The 26,443-nt window shown below is 40.5% G+C and overlaps 2 protein-coding genes across 3 annotated transcripts; one reads left to right on the top strand and one right to left on the bottom strand.

Moving 5' to 3' along the window:
• The first annotated feature begins 389 nt into the window (after positions 1 to 389).
• On the top strand, positions 390 to 8,818 carry LOC122997726 (serine protease HTRA2, mitochondrial-like). Of its 2 annotated transcripts, none has more exons than XM_044373907.1 (8): positions 390 to 430; positions 5,327 to 5,531; positions 6,603 to 6,797; positions 7,022 to 7,054; positions 7,413 to 7,521; positions 7,684 to 7,753; positions 7,853 to 7,948; positions 8,210 to 8,818. In XM_044373907.1, exons 1-8 carry the CDS (start codon positions 405 to 407, stop codon positions 8,373 to 8,375), a joined length of 900 nt encoding a protein of 299 aa, XP_044229842.1. In that variant the 5' UTR covers positions 390 to 404; the 3' UTR covers positions 8,376 to 8,818. The 2 variants fall into 2 exon arrangements, with proteins under 2 accessions (XP_044229842.1, XP_044229841.1); XM_044373906.1 differs by lacking the exon at positions 390 to 430 and adding an exon at positions 2,739 to 4,019.
• hif1aa (hypoxia inducible factor 1 subunit alpha a) lies at positions 8,779 to 26,223 on the bottom strand. The gene is made up of 15 exons (XM_044373905.1): positions 25,934 to 26,223; positions 15,698 to 15,888; positions 15,019 to 15,170; positions 14,706 to 14,790; positions 13,863 to 13,972; positions 12,475 to 12,677; positions 12,135 to 12,241; positions 11,839 to 11,986; positions 11,362 to 11,666; positions 11,067 to 11,269; positions 10,845 to 10,967; positions 10,475 to 10,731; positions 10,289 to 10,388; positions 10,104 to 10,191; positions 8,779 to 10,013 (listed from the first exon to the last, which is right to left on the bottom strand). Exons 1-15 carry the CDS (start codon positions 25,963 to 25,965, stop codon positions 9,850 to 9,852), a joined length of 2,268 nt encoding a protein of 755 aa, XP_044229840.1. The 5' UTR covers positions 25,966 to 26,223; the 3' UTR covers positions 8,779 to 9,849.
• Between the last annotated feature and the right edge of the window lie 220 nt (positions 26,224 to 26,443).

Genomic DNA, 26,443 nt, shown 5'->3' with positions numbered 1-26,443 from the left:
TAACTTCCGGTGGAGTAGTGCGCAGCCGTTTGAATCTTCATGGATGTTATTATGAGAGCTTTTACATCCATGTTTGAATTACATAATGAAGAATTGTATTATAATTACTAAATAACCTTCATTAAAATGTGAAATGAGTATCTAATAATAATGAATGAAGTCTATTTCAAGTTTTTACTTAAAAGACGGGTTCACAATTTTTAGGTCTGTCTTAACCCTTAAACAGGCAACGTGCACCAGGAGATACACATTCTTTAATATCCTGTTGGGGGCATATTTGAAGGTTTTCACAGAATCAAGTCATTTATCAAAAGTTTTATCTAGTACTGGTATCCAGGTCACATGACTTTGTTCAGGTTATCTCGTTTATTTGTCAGCCTGATCAGAAATGTTCATGGCCGCCAATGGTACAGGACATGCTTACCAGGCGGTAAGTAATTATATTTTAATCATAGTTATTTTCAATGAAACAATATAAATTCATAACACTAACTATGACTAATGTCTTAATATGCTGATGAAGAAAAAATGTCTAAAGGTGTTCACGGTGTTATTCAGCAACTTTTGAAATGTATGTATCCCACGAGTTATGTTGCCAGATTAGGGGTAAAAAAAAAAATTGGTCAATGTGTAGTATTCAAAATTTTGTTTCAAACTGGAACACATGTTATTTTCACTGCAAAAACAGATATTATCATGCTCAGGTATGTACATTATGACAATATACCAATTTTATTTTACACACACACACACACACACACACATATATATATACATATATACACATACATACATATATATGTGTGTGTGTGCGTGTATATATGTATGTGTGTATATTTATATTTATATTTATATTTATATTTATATTTATATTTATATTTATATTAGGAGTGTGCCCTAATACAAATATTTTATTTGGCAAAGCACAAATAGTGGGTTTTTAATGAATATTTGTTTCATAGAAATATTTTAGAAATTATTTGTTATCGGGAAGAAAAAAATTCCTTGTCAAATACAAGCGTGCAGGTCGGTTACATCCTATCTGAGTGTCTCTCCTCTGCTCCGCTGTTATGTCTATCAGCAGATCTCAATGAGGGGAGTCACATCCACCTGCTACATGACGCATATTTCCTTTTTTGGACATCACTCCTGGAGTTGGGGGTGTTCCCCAGAGATAAAGCTGAGCCACTGACACACACGAAGTGCTCCTAAGGGATTCTCCATAACCTGTTGTTCCTCTTCTCCTTTCCACAAAGTTAGGTTGCAAAAAATAGGCAATAAATGAAAAGTGCAAAGCAAGAATCGCCTTTTAAGTTCTTCCCTACACGTTATATGCTGTGCTGTCTGTGTGTTATGGTGTATAAATAGGTAGAGGTCTGTCTGCAATGAGGTGATGAGTAAAGTTTTAGCTCAGTAGTCAGCACAGTCGTCTATGATCTGGGAGAGTCCAGTTTGAGACTCGGAGTGGAGACCTCCTTCGTAAGGTAGTTTATTTATGAACACTTATTGTAATACTTTAATTTTGTAAAATTAAAAGCGCATCTTGGTGCCATCATGTTGGCACGGTGTTAGTAGTCATGTCTGGTATTTTGCTAACCTCAGTTGCTTTTGGTTGGTCAGGTGGGAAACTGCATGCCAAGGTTTTGGTCTCAAGAACATAGCACTGAGCTTCAGTATTTTGGGGAAAAGAGATAGGTACACCGGTAGACCTTCAGGATAGGTATACTGGCAGAGGCCGGTGTACTTGAAGTTAATCAATGGCTTGAATCAGTTGAGATGGTTGTTCATTTGAGTGTGCCTTGTCCTTTTTAGAATCGGTAGAATTGATAGAACTGGATTGGAAGAACTGGGTGGTAGCCTATACTTTGATAGAAATGATGAAATCAGTTTAAAAACTAGTATGTGTGATGTTAATGACCAGGGAAACAAAAATATATCACTTCTCTTCATCAAATAAAACATCAAAATGTTTACCATTATGACCATTTTTATACCTTAATAGGGCAACATATCCTGAGAGATACAACTCATAAAATCCAAAGTATACAAAATATTTAGAAAATTTGTGTTGAAATGTTTTACTTAGGTGCAAATGAGATAAGTAATAATTAATAACATTGAATTATTTTTTACAACTCATTTTCCACTTCTGCTCGTTTGAGGGTTAAAACAACAGTCAGGTACCCAAATGAAATTGAAACAGGTTTTTCTTGAAATCATTCCTCCTGTTCATACTGACCATCAGAAGAACCCTTCATAATGCACTTAAAATGTAAATGATAGGGGACAAAATCCACAAGTCTCCTTCTGTGCAAAAATGTACTTAAAATTTTATCGGAAGTTAATATGAAGCTTCAGCTGTCAGGTCAGGTCAAGCATCAAGGATAACCAGAGGGGAGCTGACGTGTTATTTTTGGAGGCAGGATTAGGAAATAGGGATAAATTACATTTCATGAATCAGAAATCGGATTTTAATGCTATTGTTCTGCCCACTCGATACAGTGAGTGGTCCGCCAGTAAAACCAAGAGAGAAAAGAAAGAAAGACAAGAAAAACCCTTCAAATATATTGTTATAATTCAGAGAGGGAGACATTGAGAAATATAGGACATGAGACAGGGCAGAAATTGAGTTTAAAATCATTACTGAGCAGGACAGGACTTCAGGGAAATGCATATGGTACAGTAGGTGGCGGTATGCACCTTTAAAGTTGGTTTGCGAGCCGCCAATAAAAACAAAGAAGAAGAAGAAGGCCTTAATGTTATTTTCATGGTTATTTTGCCACAGGTTGTAAATATGTTGAGAATGATTGTTAAGGAGACTGTAAGAAAGATGCAGAGTGTCTTTGCAAAGGGAAACATACAGCATGGGAAGATAACCGTCCAAAGAGAGTAAGGGAAGCAGAAATAATCAGGGTCAGATCTAAGACTTAAGCATGAGGAAGTAGGTAAGAAATATTATGATGTGGGACAAGAAGCAAAGGAGGACAAATCAGTCATGAGGCATGATGAGTTTTGCTTTTTGAAAGGATCAGGTGAAGTTTTTGACAATGGTAATTAACTGTACTGCTGGCGTAGAAAGAAAATATGAGGAAATTGACATAATTGTAGATGCAGCAAGGAGATTTCTAGGTGTCGTGGGAGTTTCCGGAGAAGTTGTGCAGCAGATGTTGAGAGAAGCTTTCCGTTTCTCTCAAACACCTGAAAAAGAGTGGGAGAGGGGTGCAATCAGATTATTATTTCATTTAGTCAGTGGATATTTTAGTTTAAATCCAGTAGGTGGCGGTATGCACCTTTAAAGTTGGCTTACATCCGCCAATAAACACAACGAAGAAGAAGAGTAAGCAGGAAATATTTTAGTCTGAACTATCGCTAGCTTTATGTGTCGTTCAAGTTAGATGACATCGAAATTGAAAGGAAGTGTTAGAGTTGTTTTGTTTGTTTTATTTATACAAACAATTGTTTTAAACCAGGCCGTTCTCACTTCGCGTATATTTTGGATATAAAGTGTTTTAAAGGCTCTTGAAGCGGTGACAGAACTGATGCAACATGTCAGCAGCTGCTGTCAATAGGTGTTTTCTATCAGCTCTGAGGAGACACACGGGCTGTCAGATCCGTGGACTAAACTCTGCGGCAGAGAGGACAGTCAGCCGGGTGTCCTCTGTCTGGACATGTAGCCACAGAGGAGCAGAGGGACACACCAGCCTGGACAGGAGAGCTGCAGCCGGGTACAGGAGGAGAGGTGGTCGGGACAGCAGCAGCTCTCTTCTCCTGTCTGTGTCGGTGGGTTTGGGGCTTTGTGGTGCGGCGCTTCTGGACAGAAAAGAAGAAGAAGAAGAAGAAGAAGAAGAAGTGGACGACAGAAGCGCCTCAGTATCCCAGAGGTTTCTTGAACTCATCCTGCCATCAGCTCACTGTGCCTCCCCCTTTAAACCTGACAGCCCCCGGTATAAATACAACTTTATTGCAGATGTGGTCGAGAAATCCACTCCAGCTGTTGTTTACATTGAGATAGTGGGCAGGTGAGCAGTCAATTAAGGTGTTATACATTTAATAATCTACACACTGATTTATTTGGATAAAAACATATATAGTGGGGTCCAAAAGTCAGAGACCACTTTCCCAGTTTCTGACTTTTGGACCCCAGTGTATCTACAGTATATCACAACTTTAATACAAGAACAGCTGTTTGTTTTCAGATTCAGTTGCTATTAATAATAAGTCCAATGAATCTGTAATTCATGATGGACTTTTTGTCATCTGATTTGATAAATGACACCTGATGATGAATCAGTATAAATATAATTGTAAGCTGAAGTCCTACCTGGCAGGTGTTACACCAAATTCTGTGACCTGTTTAGCCAGTGCAAGTGTTTGATAGGTGTTACCAGAAAAGAAGCCCCCATATTATTTGGGTATGGTCATACATTTTGACCGCAGTTACTAAAAATTGTGACCCCATAACATTTAGATCTACAGAGGTCTGTCTGTAGAGCACCAACATCTAACCTGACACCTTGTGTCCACCAGTGTTACAACTATCAAAACTTGCAACACTATCTAAATATTATTGGGACACCTATTTTGGTAACATTTATTAAAATGAAGTATGCGATTGTATAATTTTTTTTTTTTTTTTTTAAGAAACACTTGCAGTAACAACCTGTCAACAGAAACTTAGAATTTGGTGTAACACCTGTACAGTAGGACTGCAGTTGAAGATTATTATCAGTATCAAGTTGATGATTTATCATATAAGGTGCCAAAGGTCCATCATAAATTATAGCCTCTCAATTTCTCGTCACTTGTTACTGGTAACACCTGAAAAATCCTGAGTGTTGTTTTAAGACAGACTTGAAAAATTGTGAATCTACTTTAATGCTTTAAAACAGCAAACATTTATTGTGACATAAGAAATATAGAGTAACAGGTTATAATTATTATAATTTGTTATTTCTGTCAAATAATCAACTAATTAAAGACTTAAGCACTAAAAAACATCTTCAGTCATGAGTATTGACAATCAGTAGATTGCCAGACTGGATAACCAATTGGCCCTCAAAAGCCTCAGGTTCACTGGGAGGGTATCAGTTGTGTTAAGGTGATTAACTTTGTCTGCAAACATGGGAGTGTGCTCTATTAACAGCACTTTATCAGCTGGCATGAGAAGGGCCTTATGACATGTTCTGCTTACCTCATCATGCTGATGCTGCCTGTTTGTTCTCTTGAACCAGGAGTGAAAGGCCAAAATGATATTTTGATTTGTGCGCAGAGTTTTTCAGTTTTCCTCTGAAGCCAAATATGACCACCAGCTTTTATTGTTTTACAGGAACCCATTTTCAGGACGGGAAGTCCCAGTGTCCAATGGCTCTGGTTTCATTATCAGCAGCGACGGTCTCATTGTCACCAATGCCCATGTTGTGGCCAACAAGAGAGGCGTCCGGGTGAAGCTCACCAATGGAGAGATGTACAATGCTACTGTGCAAGATGTTGACCCAGTGGCGGACATCGCCACCATCAAAATCACTGCCAAGGTGAGAAAAAAACTAGGATAATATCTGCTCATGCCTGTATGTTTATGTTTTTATTAGTGGGCTCCTGTTAGCTTGCATCACAGTGGTTGCTAATTTTCCTGGAGTCTACACATTAACACACAGCTCCTCACCACAGACACTGTAACAGAGAAATCAGAGAAAGTAAAGTAAATAAAATCAAGATAAAGGACAATAGTAACAAAGCTAAAATATGATCAAAATTAGCAACATTTATGTGGCATTTTAATGAGAAAACTAATGGTTTGTTCTTGTGACTATATCTATCCATTAAAGGAGGGAATCTGTATGTATGTATGTCCTTCGCGTATCTCTTGAACCGTTCATCAGATCAACTCCACCCATGGTGGGTGTAATGCTGAGGACCCAAGGAAGTGCAGTGAAACTAGCCAATAGGAGCACAGGCATGTTTGATTGGCAGCAGAATCAACCAATGGAAGGCCGTAAATGGCTTCTATGGTTCAACCTCAGTTTAGTCTCACTGGTGAAGTCTCTGCATTAAAATCATTTGATTTATTAAATCCTTATCATTTTAATTGATACATTTGTCAGTTGATACATATTTATATGGTTCTTGAGAAATAATAAGCAATCAGCCCGTTCAGAACAGGCGCTGCACTAATATTGTATAAATTCTAATACATTGTGAAGTTTTGCTATTTGTCCTCAAGGGGGCATGTTTATCTCTTAGATGACAAAAAAGTGCCCGTAAGCGTACAGTATATAAAACAATAAGGGTCAAGTTCCTCTCATACATCAGAGAATTGAACCTCTTTTATGTAATCAGTTACATTTTTCTAATAAAAATAACGTTCATACAATCTAATGAAACAACATAAAAGCAAAGCTCATGAACAGTCTTCTGTTTGTCCCATCGATAACGACTGAAAGAAAAGACTTCTCTATGTAGAAGACTCTTTGTTGCAGTGTGTTGTATGCTGTATTGTGATAGAAGAGCAAAAGGTTAATCCAACATCTGTATATGACATCTGAGCAGTGAGGATGCGGTGTTAAACTGCTCTTTGTCCCTGCTTCCTCTCCTCTGACATGCAGAATCCTTTGCCCACGCTCACACTTGGTCGGTCATCTGATATCCGACAAGGAGAGTTTGTGGTCGCGATGGGAAGTCCGTTCGCCTTAAAGAATACAATCACATCAGGAATCATCAGCTCGGTACAGAGAGGCAGTAAGGAGCTGGGCCTGTCCAACTCCAACATGGAGTACATCCAGACTGATGCAACAATTGATGTGAGTATTTCCACTATAATGCTATATATTAAGGTGTGTGTGTATATACTTTTTATGTATGTATTTTCACTTTAAAATAATTTGTTTTAATGTAGTGTCTGGTACAAATGTGTGATGAGTAATCAAAAATACGCAGACTCTGAGCTTAAGAGAACTGAGCTTACTGTGACTCAGAAATGTGTCATATACTTCCGAGTGTCACGTGTGACATATTTGTTTTACAGTTTGGAAACTCCGGAGGGCCCCTCATTAACTTGGTGAGTCAGTGATCCTGTTGAAATGTTGCCAAACCTGCTCTGGCTGCTGTGACGTTAAACATTTGACTGTACAGAGGATTTTTAAGGAAGGGTTAAATGTACTACACATACAGTTTTTTGTCAGTTGTTGTGGTATATGCATTGTATATACTGTATAGTGGGTGTTTGTACATTATGTATTTGTGTTTGATTACAGAAAATGAGAGATTTTATCACAGACTAATAGTATTTGTGCGAGTAATGTTCAAGCGTCCTATCACTATCAGTAAAACCACTAACTACTTTACACTGGCAATTACCTATTAGGTCGTATCTCATTCGTTACATTATCTGAACGCCTCATCTTTTATCTAATTAGGACGGTGAAGTCATCGGTATAAACACCATGAAGGTCACTGCAGGGATCTCCTTCGCTATTCCATCTGATCGCCTGAGACTTTTCCTGGATCAAGCAGCAAAAAGAAAGAGTAAAAACGAAAAGCCACACAAAACACCCTGTTTCTCTCTCTCTTCCATATTCTCTAAAGCCTCCAACTGCGTACTTGCCTGTCTTTATAAAAGATAAGTAAGAGAATCAGATGTTGCAAAAGAAATTATACTCATACCCTGTTTTTCCCATTTTCTCTTAGATTCCTGGTTTGGTGAGTCAGACACTAAGCGGCGGTACATTGGCGTTATGATGCTGACATTGACTCAGAGGTAAGTGCTTAAGCATCAGTAATGCCTGCGGTCAAACAGCACAGTCTAGTTAGAGCAGCACTCTAATATGTTTTTTTTTGTTTTGTCCTGTTGCTGTAGCATCATCGCTGAGCTGAAGTTGAGAGACCCGACCTTCCCTGATGTGACACATGGCATCCTGATCCACAGAGTCATCTTGGGCTCCCCAGCAAACAGGTAAGCTACTGTGGGTTTAGATGTGTGGTAAATGATCTTCCTGCTCTTGTGGTTGAATATTTATCTTGTATGTTTCATAGTATTTTTCTTTAAGTCAGATTTAGATAAAAGTCAGTCAGCTTATAGACCAACTGAATATGGACTAGTAAGGAAATTTAACCTGCACACAGGCATTGTGAGTGAGTATTTGAACAGTAGGCAAAGTATTTAGCACGTATGATGAATTGTTGTTAACCCACAGTGCTGTCATCTTTGTTTCAGAGCTGGCATGTTACCGGGAGACGTTGTGGTGGAGATCAACGGGGTGAAGGTGTACACCTCAGAGGAGATCTACCAGGCCGTCCGCAGCAGTGACAAAATCACCATGGTGGTACAAAGAGGACAAGAATTGCTTCAACTGCAAATGACACCTGAATACACAGAGTGACACTAACCTGACGGACAAACAGCCACATCACTAATTCATGTCTACAAAAAGACACTGTGAAAGAGTTTTTTTAACTTATGATTTTGTTGTTGGGTTACAGTTTTTGATGATTTGTTAAATATGTTGATACTGTATGGTAAATGACAGTTATAAGACTGCGTTTACCACCTCTGAAGCAGTCTGTGAGATTTTTCTGTCAGGACCTGAAGACTTGGATGGATTACCAAATATCCCAGTTTTTATTCTCGGGTTTGTTAAAGTACATTAACAACAATATTGTCTTAGTTTCTAGTAACTTCTATCTGGTGGAATAGCAAAACTACTGTTTCATGATATGATTTGTGTTTCTGCCACCTAACATGCAGTGTTTGTAAAGTGCAAGTTAATGAAACTTGAAACAATATACTTTAATAAAGCCATTTAATGTTAGACAGCAACAAGAAGCATGAGAGACCCACATATATGGCATGGACCAACGGTATTAAACTGACTACTTATTAACACAGCAAACAAGTTTGACAACTCACGAATGCTGCTAGGATGACGATGATCACACAGGTAAAATATGAGTTTTTGAGATCCCACTTATTTAAACTGGACTGTTTTGATTATGTCACACAGTAAAAGTAAAAACCAAAAACATGAATTCATTTCATAATAGAGAAAAATCTTTCATGATAAGAAGCTAACAAAAAGGTGAACAGATTTAATTTGACAGTAAAAGTCAAAGCTGTGAAGCTGAACTGAGTAAATTAAAATTTCCCTGGTATATGTACAGTAACACACACTTACAGTAAAGTAATATAGTGAAATGTACTGGACTGCTACACAATTAAATGCATTTACCTCAAAGACTGATAGCTATTAAATGGAGATAACATTCAAACCACCTTAGGTTTAAACAATATGTTCATACTTCTGGACTAAAGACATCTTGTTAGGTACGAGTTCTACAACATACAAGTATGGGAGGAAAAATAAAATTGTTCAAATCCCATTAAAACTACTTTAAAAAGGCTTAATATATATTGCTGGTAATATTTTTCTTTTTAAGAAAATATAAATTGTGCGACTGAAGCTTACAATACACTGCTGGCAGTAGCGCCAGGTTCTGTGGTGACCTGCTGGAAGAGGGTCATCTGTAGAGGCGCTGTGTGCTGACAGACTCCCCGGAAGAGAGAAAAAACAAAACAATAACAAACAATTGGACATCTTATGATGCCTGAATCCCTTGCACCAAAACCCAGATGCTGCTATGGTGTTTGTCACGGTGGAATGCTGCGGAAATCACATGATGTGCGCAAACAGCAGCCAAACTATAATCAAACTCATACAGATACATAAATAAGGGGCAGTAGGGTAGAGTTAGGTAGGGGGGATGAGGAGGGGGGGAGGCTTTGGAGAGGGAGTGACAGTGTGAGGGAAAAACTGTAGTGTCCAGTCTAGTCCAGCAGTGAGCAGGATAAGCATTGACTCAGTTGACATGGTCCAGAGCGCGCAGCAGCTCCTCCCCCTGCAGCAGGTACTGGCGACCCTGTAAGGGGGCGTTGACCTCGCAGTCGTAGCGGGTGAGCTGTGGCAGGGTGAAGGGGGAACTGGTGCCCTCTGACGTGCTGCCAAGCAGACGACTCGCCAAATCTTAAAGAGAGAACAAGAAACATTAGACTTCTGATTCTTGTGATGTTAAGTGTCAGTATAAAGTATTTACAACACATCTAGTTTACTCACCTGAAGGCAGCAGAAGTATGGTCCTGGTTGTGCCGGAGTCTGAGGCCTTCAGCTTTTTGCCCTGCTCCAGTTGCTCCTGCAAAGATCCCTGGAAAAAAAAAAATCATCAAATACATAAACTCAAATTCCCAGTCTGTAAATGTGAAGTCTGATCTGTGAATCAGGTGTGGATGCGGAGGTCTTACATTTCCAAATATCTCCCTTATGTCACCCAGTTTTCTTTTGCGCTGTGCATTCTGGGCTGCCAGAGTCCTGAGGGAGACTTCTTTGTCCAACTGTGGGGTCCTGCAGCACAGTAATAATGATGCTTAGCAACCTCATAAAAGGCCATCTAAATATGTTTTATTACATAAACATGATGAAAACTTTACCTCTTAGCAATGATGGTGGCAAGATTAGGGGGGTTTACTGGTTCGGGTGGTGCTGGGGAAGAGGTCTGACTGCCTGGTGAGCTGAAGGGGGAGTTGGGATAGCTGGGGACTTCCTGTGCGACGTGGAGAGGAGAGCTTTCCAGGGATTTGACTGGTCCACAAGAAAGAGGCTCATCTGGGGTCAAACTGCGCAGCTGGAAGTCATCATCCATGGGGATGTAGGGTGCTAACATCTCCAGATCCAAGTCGTCTATTGCCTTGAAGTGAGGAAAAAAAGGTTTGATTATTCTGAATACAGACAGGTTTTCATTTATTAGATCAACTATGATCTATTACAGTGATCTCTCTCTCTCTCTCCTGGCATTGTTACCTGTTTGGTGAAGGGTGTCTTGGGTTGTGTATCAATGGCAAACAGCTTCTCCACCAAGTCTAGTTTGAAATCTGAGCTCATATCCGACTCAATGGGGAAACAAAAGTCCAATGGGCTGTCAGGCTGAAGAGGAGAGACACAGGTCAGAACATATTATTAAATGCACTAAGGGCTTGTTGTCTGTGCAGAAAAAAGCCAATAATGGATTTCAGTCAGTCTTACCTCTGAGGGGCTCTGGCTGGTTGATGTGGTGGACGGGGTTGGAGCAAAGCTCTCAGTTTTTGTGTCCTCAGAGGCGGCGGTGGTGACATGGAGAGGCTCACTGGGCGGCAGAGGGGAAAGAGGCAGAGCCAGCTTGTCACTGGTGGAGGGAAGCATTACATCGTTGTAGAGAGGGACATCCTTCAGCAGCTGGATCTCTGAATCTGTACCACAGGACAGAATGTGATTAGAGTGCTTTATCACCCTGAATATAAACACTGAAAAGACATTTGTGAGTTTATTTGAGTGCACGAACCAGGGCAGCCGAAGTCCAGGGAGATGATTGTGTCTCCGGCGGCTGGGGCCAGCAGGGTAAGGGCCTCAGGCTCTTCCTTCAGCTGATCATACAGGCTAACCAACGGCTTGGCATCAGCCGCCTGGGTGAACAGCTTGACCACATCCAGCTCCGGGGCCTTCTCCTCCTCCTTCTGCAGGATCGGTGACATGTCTGGCTGGCTGATCTCGACCACAGCCTTCTCCTCTTCCTGCTGCTCCTCCTTCACTGGCTTCACATCCTCGGTCTGCTCCAGAGACATGATCAGTTTCTCCTCCTGGATGCCACTGTAGAAGAAGAGAAACATGACAGTTATGGAGCTGTACGATTGCCCTCACTGCCATTTCTCTGAAAACAACTCAGTTAGAACTGGAGAGAACATCATCATTTTTATTTTCAGCATCATATACATGCAAATTCTTTAATAAAACAGTCTACTCTGAAAGTACTCTCTAGTACCTGAGCACAAAGTTGACACAGACAACACACTGTGGCTGAGAGTTCTTGTTGTTGTAGATGACAGTGGCCTGGGTTTCCACCCACACAAAGCCTCCTCTCTTGGCTAACATCCGGTATTGGCCTGTGGTGACTTGGCCCTTTGCGAACACTAAGAGCAAAAAGAGAAAAAAAAGGGGAAAAAATTAGAAAAAATTTGGTTTGGGACAAAATGACAGCTGGAGTTCGTTCTAGACTTGCGAGACATTCCGAGTTTCAATTTACAGGAAGTCCCATGCACTCTTTGTGGTTATGCTTACAGTTGTGGTGAGTCTTGGTGAGATGGTCTGAGTCTAGAGCATGATAGTACTCATACACAGAACGATTCAGCAGGTCCTCTGGATCGTAACCCATCAGCTCAGTGATCCTGGAGAAGGAAAATAAAAAGGTGAATGTTTCCATTGACCCACGAAGGGAAGTTAGAGATCAAGCTTCTGCAGTATCTACACTGACCACTAGGTGGCTCAGTATGACTACACTTTAACAGCCTCGGCAATAATAGTCAATGAAAAGTACAAAGGCAGATTAAGAAACTGAATCTTGTTTGATCCGTGTTAAGCTTTTTAAGCACAGAACATTCACTCAGAAAGGCAAACTCACCTCTCGTCACAATATGTGAACTTCATGTCCATCGTGTGGCGGCTGAGAAAGGTCTTGGTGTCCAGAGGGACCTCAATGTTGGAGGGGTGTGGGATGGGGTCGCAGATCAAAACCAGGTAAGGGACAGGTGGCTCCTTGTGGCCGTTGGGAGTCTGCTCAGTGTGGCTGTCATATAAGCGCACATGACCTGAGCAGTGGAGCACCTGGAGCGAGAAAACGAGATCAGGAGGGTCACAACACTTTATGACTTCCAGACTGCAATGATGATTAATGATCTCCTAATGCAGCAGACAGATGATTATTAGACTAATAAATACATTTGTTCAGACGTTCAAATAATATAATGACTCCGTGTTTTGGGCATGGGGGTCACTTTTGTGTCATTTACACAACAGCTGCATTTAGTGCTGCAGCATTAGTTGCATAATTGTGTAATAATTACAGATTCTTCTGTATAAGCAAAATCAGTTAGTGTTTTCCTTGTTCATTTGTACTTTCGCAACATTAGAGTAACGTCAAACTGAGGTTAAATTTCACAATTTGACAATATGAGTGTCAAGCAGTTAAGTCATTTGAGTTCGTAATTAAGGCTTGCAAATATGTTAGGGTTCTTTCAATCCATAATGTTATAATAAATCTGCAATGCTTGAAGTTCATCATTATTAGATTTCTCCTTTACCTGCTTACTCAAATGCTTTTGGTCTTTTTGATACGACTGATGCTTGATCCATAACAGACTGGCAATGGCTACATCTAATGTAGGTTTTCTATGTGTATATACATCAATTATTACACTGATGACTTAATCGATATTAAGACTGATTTACAGCATAATGGTGCATTTCCTTTGTACATTAGGTTATTAGATTACTACCAATAAAGACATTTGCTATAATGCAGTTTGTATCATTCTAGTTTGTGGATGCAAACTGCAATTCTTAAGTCCCACATTATCATTATGACAAATGCTGAACTTATTTTACTTTAAGTAGATCTTCACCAGTCAGCACTTAGAAAAAAATCCTGACTAAAATGATTCCAGCTGCTTACTTGCAGTATTGTGGGCTGAGGGTGTTGGAGAACAATAAAAAAAACCATTAACTGTCATTAAAGAGCATCCTGATGGCCTCATAACTGTAATGAGATTCAACATGCCATACAATATTGCAGGGAGCCATTCATATAATATTTAGAAAGTTATAAGAATAATCAAGAAGATATTTCACATTTTCAACACAGGCCTTTTAAAAATGTTTTTAGAAATTAATTGCCCTCACTAGCAGCTCTAGTGTTGACAAACCTTCTTGCGCATGATGACTAATATTAGTAGTAAAAGTAGTAATCTATTTTGTCGGGTTCATTTCCTCCATGTTTCCACTAACACCCACCTTCCATGTAGCCGACTTGACATTGACAGTGCGGCCTCTGCTTGTGAGAGTGCACTTCATTCGGAGGAAGAAGCTGCGCTCTGTGTTTTGTTCCTTGGTCTTTTTGGAGCCTGAAATCACACAAGGAGGGGGAGAAGCAGTTTAAACCAGCGTCTTCTGTTGTTCTGTCATTTCTGTGTTGACTATTAGCTTTTTTCGTGTGTGGTTTTTGTGGGTTTTAGTGTGACGTTCTGTTTCCCCAGCAGCTCCGTCAAATTGTAACACAGCTACAATGTTTGAGGTTGAATATAACCGGTGGCCAAAAGTTCACATTTGCATGCAGAGAAAAGATTAAGTTGTAAAACCTTTGCACTACGATGAGCTGCAGCAAGTTGAATAAAGGAAGTTGCATTACAGCCGTTATGGCTGAGATAATATCAGCGTCTACTAAAGTGCAATTCCTGGCAAAAAAAGCCACGTTGCCCTCCAATTGGTGTTATGAAGTACATTTCAGAGGCAAGCCCCAGAGTTTTAGCTAAATGAAAACAAATTCTGTCCACTGACTCAAAACAAAAACTGTGTTGTTCAAACGAAGCAGGAAATGTGCCAGTGATGTAGCGTACTCTTCCAGTAAAGCAGAGTGAAGGGTCACTGAAGTTCACACACTGGCCAAAGTACTGCGACCTCAGTGGGGACAATGATAACTTGTTCTGACAGCCTCCTAGTCTGTATTTGCCAGCTCAGAGTGAACTGGGCTCCCTGCTGACTGGAGCACTGGCAGACCTAACAGAGCGCTTGTGTGTGGCCGTCTCTCCATTAGAAACGTCCTATGATGCGACACTGCTCACTTTTGCTGTCTCTCACCTGTTCTGTGGACCAGCATCTCCCTCAGCTCCTCCTGGTCACAGGGATGTGTGAAGTCGAACACACTGTGTCCAGTCAGGTCAAACTGTGACAGAGTAAGAACAGACCTTTCAACATTTATATGTACATGGAACAGCCATAGTGAACATTGTGTGAAGGTTTCCAACCTTTTCCCATCAAAAGCTTAATGTATCTGTTGCATAACACTGGAAAACAATCATTTCTTAGCCTTAAATTTTCTGTTTCAGGCTCCTTTCCTCACCAATCTTATGCTCTTTCATCATTTTTGAGATGCAAGTCAAATCATACAAACCTGTGCCAGCCCCAGGCACTTGTTGACATTCTCAGAGAGATAGATCATATCTCCGTCTTCAGACAGCACCATGAGAAAGCCTTCCAGAGCCTTTAGGTAGGAGCTGTTTAGTTGGATATCCAGCTCCGTTTCCTCTTCTGCCACTGGCTCATCTGGAGAAGATAACAGCGAAGGGGCGGAGCAAGGGGAATGAGAGAGATAAAAGGAGGGTAGGGAAAGCGAAGCAAAGCATGAATTAAAGAAGCAGTCAAGACTCTATAAATCAGGCACAGTGCATTTATAGTGTCTGTTGCCTGAAGTACACGGTTGCGGGGCAGGACGCTGCAGTACAAAGAAAACACATTGTACCAACAGTTGTATCTGCAAAGGAATCTATATCTGCAGGTGTCTGAGTCAATTTCTTAGAACAGCTGACTCAGTGTCTATCACTGATTTCCTCTGCATGTAAAACTGTATTCTCTATTTTACTAACTCAAAAGGGTGTCCTTTCTTTCCTCCAATAGATCCTTTAGATTTTTTAACTGTGGTTCCCTACAGTGCTAAAAAGGTAAATATAATAAAAAATTAAATACAACAATTTGCACAATTCAGTTGACATTTGGGACTAAACTGAAGAAATACAGATGCGCCTACACCCCAAAGCTCGTCCACTGTGTCTACAACAATTACAGATACTAACCAGTGCTAAGAAGTTTTCTCATGCGCAGGTAGCTGATGATGAGTCTCATGATGGAGGCCTTGTCCAGACTGGAGCTGACACTGTGGGGCAGTGGCAGCTCCTGGGCCAGCTCGTAGAACACCTCCGACTCCTTCCCGCGCCGGCATCGCGCAGCATCCCTTGACTTCTCCTTCCTCCGCTCCGAACTCACTCTGCGGGAGACAGGTGGTGGGTCAGTTTGGTCACAGTTTGGTTCTGAACCTACTATGTACAGTACGAGAGGTGACATCCCTCCTTCCTGACCGAATGTGTGCACAGAGACTGGTCAGCCACTGGGGGAAGGATGCAGCTGGAGTCTGCAACAGCCAAGCTACCGTCTGAATCCCCGTCAAACTCATTTACATACATGGCTATCTGCGATCGTCTTATTGGCTGTTGACCAATGAAAGTGGAGTAGACCCCCTTGGTGATTGGCTGGGGCGAGACAGGCATGGATTCTCCTGCTTGACTCTTGGTGCGCAGCCAAGCTACAGTGCGACACCAATCATTCAGACATTTACGAGCCTGGCTCAACAGATCTGAGGGGAGGAGAACGATAATATTGGCACACAACACAGAGCACATACAAACAGAGAGAGAGTGATACCTTCAACTACCAACACACACAACGTCATATTTTCTACTATTTTACATTAGTATCCCTCATAACTAGTTACTGCTCATACAAGCTCCATTTTAGATCAAGCATTTATCCAGGCATTTATCCCAGATCTGGCTAATGGACTCTCACCACACTGTAAACAAGACCGTAAGACCTGGCAGTAGTTTAGACTGACAAAGTGCTACTGACTTTAAAGGGACACAATAAGATTATTCTCTAGATTTTATGTCTCTTCTCACAATGGAAAAAGAAACCCTGTCTTTTAAACTAAGCACCAATGAGTTTTTATTTGCATTGTAAACTGGCTAAATCTTCAACATTAATGCATTAGTCTGCCTGTTTGTGAACCTGAATGTTGCTGAATTTCTACCATAACTCTCCTCACAACCACTATCTCATTACCTCAAATGCATTTAGATCACCGTGGAGCAGCATCATGGCAAAATGGATGACAGTTTAAAAGCCCTTGGCTCCGAAATGTACACCTAATTGAAATCGATTTGTTATGCACTTGCAACATTGACCAAGGCCATATTGTTATTTGAAGCTCTCTGACAAAAATATGGACCACCTAACTAAAATTAGCCTACTGTGTATCAAACCACCTGGCAGGGTGGCAAGATAGGTTTCTTTTGGGTTTAGACCAAACTTTCCCATGGAATACAGATGTTTATACAAATTATATAATTACTCCTCCGGGGTATAAAGATCTAAATAAGTCTGAGCATGCCCTTTGTCTCTCAGGAAGGCAAAGACCTGGCACAGACCTAAGCCTCAGATAATTACTTGCAAGTCTGTAAACAAATGAGGGTTTCTTGCACCGACAAATAGCACAGGTGTCTCCCAACATGGTTGCACACAGTACAAAGAATGCATTAGGGGGTTGTGTCCAGATTGTGCAGAAAACAAACAGGAAAACTCAAATAGAAACCACTTGCTGGACGATGGCCCTATTTTTCATAGCAGGCATTTTGAGGTCTGGTGTCAGGTATCACCGATACACATTAACAATGACTCTATTCTATTCAAGTGTCCCTGTAAGACAGTGCGATAGCCTGCACAGCACCACAACCTTGAAACTGAAGCAGCTAAATTGAATTCATAATTTTATTATTTACACCTGTGGTTTTCTTACTGTGACAACTCGACACACACCTATTTGATGAAAAACGCCTGCAGACACCAATTAAGTGCGACTGAGATTTTTGGAGGTGTGCTCATCAGCTCTTTCTCTCAAAGATGTTTATGTGTACTGTAATATAAACATGCTTTGACGCAGACTGTATTTACAGCTACAGGCACAAACATACATTCATCCACATGTTTTCACATTCGTCAATACCACTGACAAATATTTACAATATATTCTGTCAACCCCACAGGACAACCCCGCAGAATATCTGGACACCATGTAAGGTGATCACAGTGTTATGCAACCAGTTCTGTATTGCATCAACAAATTTCCCTCTCTCTAAGTCTGACTTTTGGCTCCTACCGTAACAACAATCATCAACAGGCTCTGCTGCTGAGTAAAATCCATTCACGTAAACGTCAATTCGTTTGTCAAATTATCACAAGCCATTGTAAACAAGGCACACAAACAGGTAATGTCCTCTCCCTGAACTAAGCCCCCAACTAAGCCTCTGTTGATCTAATGACAGATAAACTCTGTGCATTGTCCTACAGTGTTTGCTTCCGTACATGGTGTTACAGACTGTAGCCATTGCGCACTGTAAACACACTAGAATGCTAGATGATTGATAAGTACTAGCCATGCACAAACTGTATCCAAATCCTGTTCAAATGAAGTTTAGCTGTAGTATTCCCCTACGACACCACCGCTGAATACAGAGGTACAATACAAAGAAAGACATTTACCTAAACCCACATTCAACATGACAAGCAGCACAATGTTTCAGCCACTGTATGCATTGCTACGATACCAACGCTCTATAAACACCCCTGAGAAAAGGAGATGTAGTAAACTTATGTAAACTTGTAAAATCAGAAAATGGCAGTAGATCGTGTCGAAAGCATAACCTGCTATTACTGAAGAAGTGTACAGCCCTGCAACTCAGGTGTCTGTCTAAAACAAATCCTTGTTGAGTAAAATTTCAGCTTTTTGTGCCTCCAACTTGAACAAACTGCTTTTATTCCTTAACATGAAACATGCAATGAAAACCAAAGCGTTCCCTTGATGTTAAAACAAAGGCGAGTAGAGAGGCCACTGTTACATAACGTGATTAATGCACATGGTCATGCATGCCCAGCAGTCCTCTGCTTGACAAGCTTCACTGCAAACACAATCACATTTATCACTTTAATTATACTCCTTTAGTTTTCTAATAAGAACGAGTACTATTATATAAAACAACATTTGTTGGAGTCGTTTACAGATGTGAAAAAGTGGACATACAAGAGATTAGTGGAAAAATAAACCAGTTTACAATGATCATTTATCATTATGGCCAGCAGTACACGGGTTGCTTGTGTATTTTGTTACTAGAGGCTGACCTATTTAAACTAGAGAAATATCCTCACTATCTGTCAGTCCTGTTTAGTTTGACAGCAAACATGGTCTTATCTATTATATAATTCAGTTCAGGGAAACACCATAACTAAAACCTCCCTGCAAAAAAAGAGAGAAAAGCAAAGTAATACTGAAAATATATTTAACATAACAGGCAAATGAAGCCAGAGCTCCACATTAACATTTTGAGGCACTTGTAAGACATTTTTTCTTTCACTTATCCAGGCATAAATGTCACTTGCCCCAGTAAACATAATGCTCTAACTTCCGTTTTACTGGACTTTAATGCTGTCGCCATCCGGGATGTGAAATATCAGATTTCCACATAATTAGAAAAATAACAAGTGTGCTGGTATTAGTTCAGTTTTTTACAAAAAGAGTGCAACACACAGCATTTTTCCTGCCTGGCTGCGGAAGAGTTAACCATAGCGTCTGGTTCAAAAGTAGTTTCGTTTCTTTATTATATCATTCACATTTACATTGACCGAGGTTAAACATGGAATATAGATATGATAATATTACAATAAGGTTTCCTATGACCTAGGCCCAAAAAATGTAAATGTAATTATTTACTTGTTACGTTCACGGCTACACTGCAGCTAACTATATACTCTCTGGTCCATCCGCCAGCCTCATGGTCACACGTCCACTCTCTCTCAACCGCACACAACCTACGCACTGAGCTATCCCAGTCTGAGTTGGACGTATCGTGGGGGAAATGTGCATCCGTTTCAAGTCGGCATTCTGAATGTATTCATTTAACTTAATAGCAGAGTAACGAGAGGCACATAACGTGAAAACACACATTATTTGTTTGTTTATGACTTTTAACTTGTCCAGTGGGGCAAGTAAATTTCTCTTCCAGTTGTCCCACAAAAAATCCACTTGTCCCAGACAAACAGACAAGCCCTAATGTCGAGCCCTTGTCTGTATTGTAATGGATGAGCAAATGAATATTATGACCTATTTTGGTCGCTGATCGCCGGTCGCCAAGCCTGTTCAATACTGAATGAGTTAGAGAAAACCCAGACATATTGCGCAGGTAGAACCAAATAAAAAAGGACATGGTGAAGCCCATGATGCCGCTGTACGTCTTTCACTGCCATTCCTCTGAGGAGAACTGTGGGAGAGTACAAAGCTCTCGTAAAGTGTGCACCAATGCCAAGCAGGGGGTCCTCCCCCGCTGCAACATATGCCTGTGTGATAGCTTCACACAGCCAGTGGGCCAAACGCTGTGGTTTTCCCTGAGAATGCTCTCTGTAATGCACAAACAGCTGCTGTGTCTGTCTGAGGCCTGCTGTGCATGCCACATAATGGAACAACGTGCGCACTGGACAGAGGCAATATGATGTTTCTTCCATCTCATTCCTGTGAGGAGGGGAAAAAATCCTTCCAAGGAAATAACTCCCTTGCTCTGAAAGAGCTAGTTAATGACTTTGGGCATGAACGCAGGATTCTGCCTCAGAGAGGCTGAGCTCCCCTCATCTCTGATAATGACACAAGACAGAGACTGAGAGCACACACAGATCGCTTACTCTTTTTGCCAAAGTCAGGGCTAAGACATGTGCTGGGACATTAGTTTTAGAGAGACTTGCATAAGTGGTTCAAAAGAGGGTTTCTCCAGAGCACGTAAAACCAGGGGTAATTCCTACTGTGGTGCCAAGGAGTGCATAACAGGTCGCCGTCTTCAGACTCCTTTTAAGTGCTTTATCAGCGGATGCGCAAAGAAAGATCTCTCTCCATAGCCTTTATGACAGGAGGATATGTTTTAACCGATTTAGATAGAGCCAGCTGGAGGGAAATTAACACATGAGATAGAGGGCACATAGTGGGATCTGTGCCCCTCTCCATACACCAGCACTAAAAAAGTAAACCATTACGTTTTGTAAGAGTCCATTGCAGGGTCTTTGCACCCTGAATAGTGCGAACTTCTTCAGGAGGCAAACATAACCTTTCCAAGCGCTGCCGTTCAGGAGCCAAACCCACAAACGCTGGCCTATCACTGGTGAGTGTCGAGCTGAGAGAGTGCATCTCTGCACCAAGGAAGTTGCCATGGTTTCCCCAACAGAAGCTATATCATTCATAGACATATATACATCTATATGTCTATGGTATCATTGTCGGAAACTACAACGCACTTGTGTGTTCTGGAGCCACCGGAATATCTGCTAAACCCTCTTCCTGAATACACGCTAAAAGGCGAGGAATCAGGAAAACTGAAGGAAAAGTGTAAAGGAGAGCTCTGGGCTACAGTCGGTGGGAGAAGGAATCCACTCCCGGTAGAGGAACGTCCCGTGCACTTATGGAGAACCACAGTGCATTTTCTTGTGAGGTGAACCAATCCACCTCTGCTCTTCTGATCCTGTCCCACAACATTTGAATAAGTGTGGGATTTAGCCTTCATTTTGAGAGGGACCTCCGCGCAACATCAGATCTGAGATATAAACCACTCTGATGGAAGTACATATCGCCGGGAGGTCACTTCCGTCCGAAACAAACAATACATGGGTCAATACGTCAAGAGTATTGACCCATAAGACTGGTAAAAACTGGTATTTTGGGTAGTGGCAAGTTCTCAATTGTCAAAACTACTGGATTTCTGGTCGCTGCTACTGGAGTGTGTCACCAGTTATAATTACAACAGGTTACTTATATGAATATAAGAGAAGCAAAGTCATGTTTCTGTTTATCTCAAAACGCAGTATACCAGCCTTTGTGTTTAAGGCTTTCAACTACAGTGGTACCATAAAGTCTAAGATTACAGTGTGTAATAATAATTTATGATTCCCGGTAGAGATTCTTGTCTCCACTGCATCTTCACTGGGAGGTCAAAATGCCCTTGAAGCTTGTGAGGATTCAGTGCAAGGTAGGCTCTAGTCCTAGCAACAGACTCAAAATTGTCATCATGGTGAATTGTTCACCAAGCTAATTTAACTTGTATTCCCTCCTACTATGCTCCACTCCTGAGAAACATTACGACATCTGCTTACATTTGGCCAAAATACATCCACTAAGTCCATCCTATGAACTTCCTCCAAAAACAAAAAGAGCCTCTCAGTTGGAGTTCAGCAAGTTTGACTCACCAGACATGATGTACACATAAGTCTCCAACTGACCCTGCATTTTTATTTCCTTCAGCCTACTACAAAGCGCCATCTTTGACGTGTGTTCAGTGATGAAGAGGTTTTTGGAAATGTTAAAAATGCTCAAAGAGAAAAACTGACCTATATTTTGCATGACCACATGAAAGGGCTCATTCATACATGTGGCATTTCGCAAAGGTATTTTTACTGAAATGCGTCTGGGCGCATTTTGGATTAAATAACTTAATTCACTTTACAAGACTAAAGTGGAAGTATTTTAAGAACACACCCAAAGACAAAAGTTAGCGGAGCACCACACTCAAGCAATAACAAATGAAACCAGCTGACCAACACACACAGCAAAGAAAATAACTTGATCCACAATCAGCTTTATTCCTAAAGCCCTTCGCCTGTACAGCGGCTCTGAAAACGATGGCTTTCCAAAGCACTAGTATTGCAGTAGAGAGGCTGCGCTCCACTGCTGGAGACAGAACTCTTTTTGCCTTCTACACACAGACCTACTTCTGTTTTAACAAAAACAGTCAACCTCTTTCATTTCTTCATTCTCATACAAGCTGAAGACTGTAAGATGCTTCCAAATTTATGCTGTTAAATCTTCAAACTCTCACACACTTTCCTCTGTTTTTTTCCATTCGTTAGACAGGAACCAGACCAGTTAGCTTAACTGTCAGTTATGTTTTATATTGCAGTTCAGTGGACTAAGGACAAGAGCGAATGGTTTGGTGTCATATTGAACTGGAGCAGGAACCTAAAAATAGTGCCCCCCTTTCTATTTATTGAATCAATAATCGGTTGTGAACTGAGTATCAAATCAAATCATGAGATTCCCAAAGTTCCCCACCCCTACATACAGGAGCCAAAAAGGCATTTAAGCTTAGGAATGCATCAGGGCTGGTCCAGGCATAACTTACTGGATTGTATTGGCTGAAATAAACCTGATCAGATGCTGATCCTTTCTTTGCTGTACTCTCCCCTGTGTTTTGTCCACCTCAACCTTTGAGGATTGTTGCCCTGCAGTGTGAGCATTTCATTGCATATAGGAGTGAATGTTAAGGGCTCACTAGTGTGACTGACTGACACCTGGATTGGCAAAAAACTCACAAATCTGATATCAAATCTTGTATTTCTCGTCTCTCTTATTAGCAAAGACAACTGTACATAACATTCAGGCAACAGCTTCTCATTTTTTGCTGGCGCTGACTGTTGCTTTCACTAGTTAAAATAACAAACATTGCAGGCTGCGGGTCATATCAGCTGTTGCTAATTAACAATAATTCCATCTTGATGTCAGGCCAAATGAAACTTGGCTGTAGTGGTATTTCCTTCAATTGTTTACAGCAAAAGATAGTCTTAGCAGATGCTTTCTGATATGAACCTTCATCTTCCAGCAAAGAACAATCTTCCAATTCACCAAACCACTCAGTCTTCCCAGTTAAATCTTTGTAAGCCTAAACCTCTTATTTAGGAAGAAGCCTTTGCATTTTTCTAAACATAGTAACATGCTAACTTGATCAGTTGTGAGGACATCCACAAAAATCAATGATTCAGCAGGCTGGTAAAAGCAACCCTTCAGCAACACATGATATCTTAATTTTTGTTTACAATCACAAAACATAAAAGGGAGAAAAAATGAGCACACAAGCAAAAAAAAAAAAAAATACATGTAATAGCAAGTAACAATTTCTTTTTCAAGTTCCAACTAGCCTGCATACAAGTGGCAATTGTATTTGAGTGTCTCAGGGCAACCTGCAAATTGCCAGCCAGTGAATCGCTACACATTTGGCCACTCCTATTGACGTCAAATCCTGGTGATTAAGAGATGAGACAGAAATAATACCAAGGGACCTCATAGATACCAGCCAAAACAGCATTAAACCAGCCCACAACTTGTGATTCTTTTTGGTGATAGAGCTCCAAACATATGCAAATAATACGACTCAACTCTTTCATCCACTAGTGCATTACACCATCACCCTTCATATCATCTCAGTGGGTGTTTTGCAAAAACAAAACTATATGGATTACGTTCTCAATGTGGATAGAACAAGGATCTCAGATTAATTCCATCATTTTCTCAATTTATCTATTTGTTATCTAGTCTATTACATCGGAAACTTGTGAAAATGAGCATCTCAATTTCCCAGAGCCCATAATGGTCTTCAAATGGCTTTTTGGTTTTTAATTATGTAAGAAAGGGAGAAGGGGAAAAATACTTAAATGATTACTAGATAATCCAGATAGTAGCAGATTCATTTTCTATCAAACGAACAATTGACTAACTGTCTAATTGTTTCAGTTCTAAATTTTACTACTCTTGTCTCTTAAGACACTGCCAAGAAAACCTTGATACAAAGTTCATCCTCCCTGTATATTGTGTACCACTCCCTGTAAGAGACAATAACAGAGCAAAGCTTTTTATTATAGAGTCCTCTGTGGGAGAATATTACTGTTGCTGTTTAACCCCAGTCTGACTGCAGAGGAACCTTACATCCACTGCACACTTATGTGACTCTGCTGATCACCTGTTGATCACTTTTACCTCTATTTTGATTATCTCATGGCTCGTGTATATACAAATTATCTTTTTCTACAGCAAATATTAATTAGCCACTGATTACTTTAAAGAAATAGGTCAAGAAAAACCTCATGAATGCCACCAACAATTTACATTCAACATAGACTCTTCCGGCTTGATTCACTGTTATTGCTCAATGACAACTAACGCAGATACAACTTGTCAATCAGTCGGTTAGACAAATTTATTCCATTGTTGACTGCTCTCTGTTTATTGCTTTTCCGTATTTCATGAGATTATAATTTTAACAAACTGGACTTTTTTTCTTGTTGGTCTGACTAAATATGTACTTCTAACACCACTTTGGGCTCTGATAATTTGCAATAGTCAATTCTATTTTTTTCAGCATTATATACATTAAATAAATAATCACAAGTGATCAATTAATTTAAGATAAAGAAAGTTTTAAGCTGACCTGTTGTTGGCTGTCACCTCACAAACCTGACTCTTGAAAAACTACAGAAACCATTGTCGTGCTCACTGTGGTATGTGGTATCACTAGTTCCCAAAACACTTTCACTATTTTTTTTAAGTAGATAGACCTTCAAATGATGCTTTGGGCTTTGATACAGAAAAACCTAGGAGCCACTCTCAGTAGTTTTGGTACTTTAAGTCCCTAAAAAAGTTTTGTGGAATTAACAGGTTCATTTTAAAATGTAATAACAAACTTCCCTGTGAGATTATAGATATGTAGATAAAGCAGATTACCTCTCTATCCAAACTTTACTATAAACAGTTCAAGAAACAATCCAGAAACATAAAAGAGACTCAAACCAAGGCCATCCTCACTAATCCTTAAATATTTCATAAGAAACCACACACCAGCACTGATCACATGAACGCTGCCAGCTTTTTACTTTCAATTTTGACAAGTCAAACCTCATAGTACACCACTGTTTATATAGCTTACTATTAATAGGATATTTTGAAAAAAAATGTCATATTCAAAACTTATGTAAATAACGTTAACACCAGCGTTAGTTAACTTACCTCTAACGATAGGAAGTCTCAACACTGACCATAAAAAATGTAGTTTTAACAATAACTGTCAGGGTAAAAATTCGTTTCAAAACATATTTAATCAAGGTAAACAGATAAAAATCAATCAAACTCGCTACTACCTGCATCAAATCGATAACGTTAGCTCCAGTCTAGGCTATTTCTATGCCTGCTAGCTAACTGTTAGCCACATGCTAACGATAATAGCGTCGCTAGCAAACGCATTTTGTCGAACAAACACGCTTTAACTAGCAGACAACCTTCAAATAAAGCCCACAACGTCACAACAATACTAGTGATCAAATCCCAAATGAAGACTTAAGTTGTTCAGCCAGCTTTTTAACAACGAGATAGCCTACTGCGCAGCATTAGCTAGCGTCAACATTACCTTTTCTTTTCGGGTACAATTCCTGTGTCCATGTCAGGACGAAAGGACCTGAGTTGAGTCTCTCTATGGGTATCAAGCTGTATCCGGGCCCGTCGAGAAATAAACCAAACTCCCACGATTTTTCGCTGACGTGAATCCGTAAACCCTCAAGCGGGTCACATAAGAGTTATCACTGTGTATATTTCGTCAAAGAAATGGAGCTTTCCTCCTGTAAACGCAGCTCGGTCGTTGACTCTTGAGTAGCTACAGTGCCACGCTGCAGAGCGGACAATGTTGCACCGGAGTGGCTCCTGACTCCGCCCCTGCCTCTGCGGGTACGCGCAGTCACATGCCTGCCCCATCGAGAGCGCGCAGAAAGTACAAGCCACCTAGTGTACACCAGTGGTTCTCAACATTTTTTGGTGTCAAGGACCCCCATACTCATACACATCAGGCCGCGGACCCGTATTTGATAGGATCTAGTCTCAGGGATGCCCATCTGATAAGATTTAATTATTCTATAACTGTCTA

Source organism: Thunnus albacares, chromosome 15, assembly GCF_914725855.1.
Source record: "Thunnus albacares chromosome 15, fThuAlb1.1, whole genome shotgun sequence".
NCBI classification, from domain to species: domain Eukaryota; kingdom Metazoa; phylum Chordata; class Actinopteri; order Scombriformes; family Scombridae; genus Thunnus; species Thunnus albacares.
The sequence above is the reverse complement of the archived record's forward strand: the minus strand, read 5'-3'. Positions and strand labels throughout refer to the sequence as shown.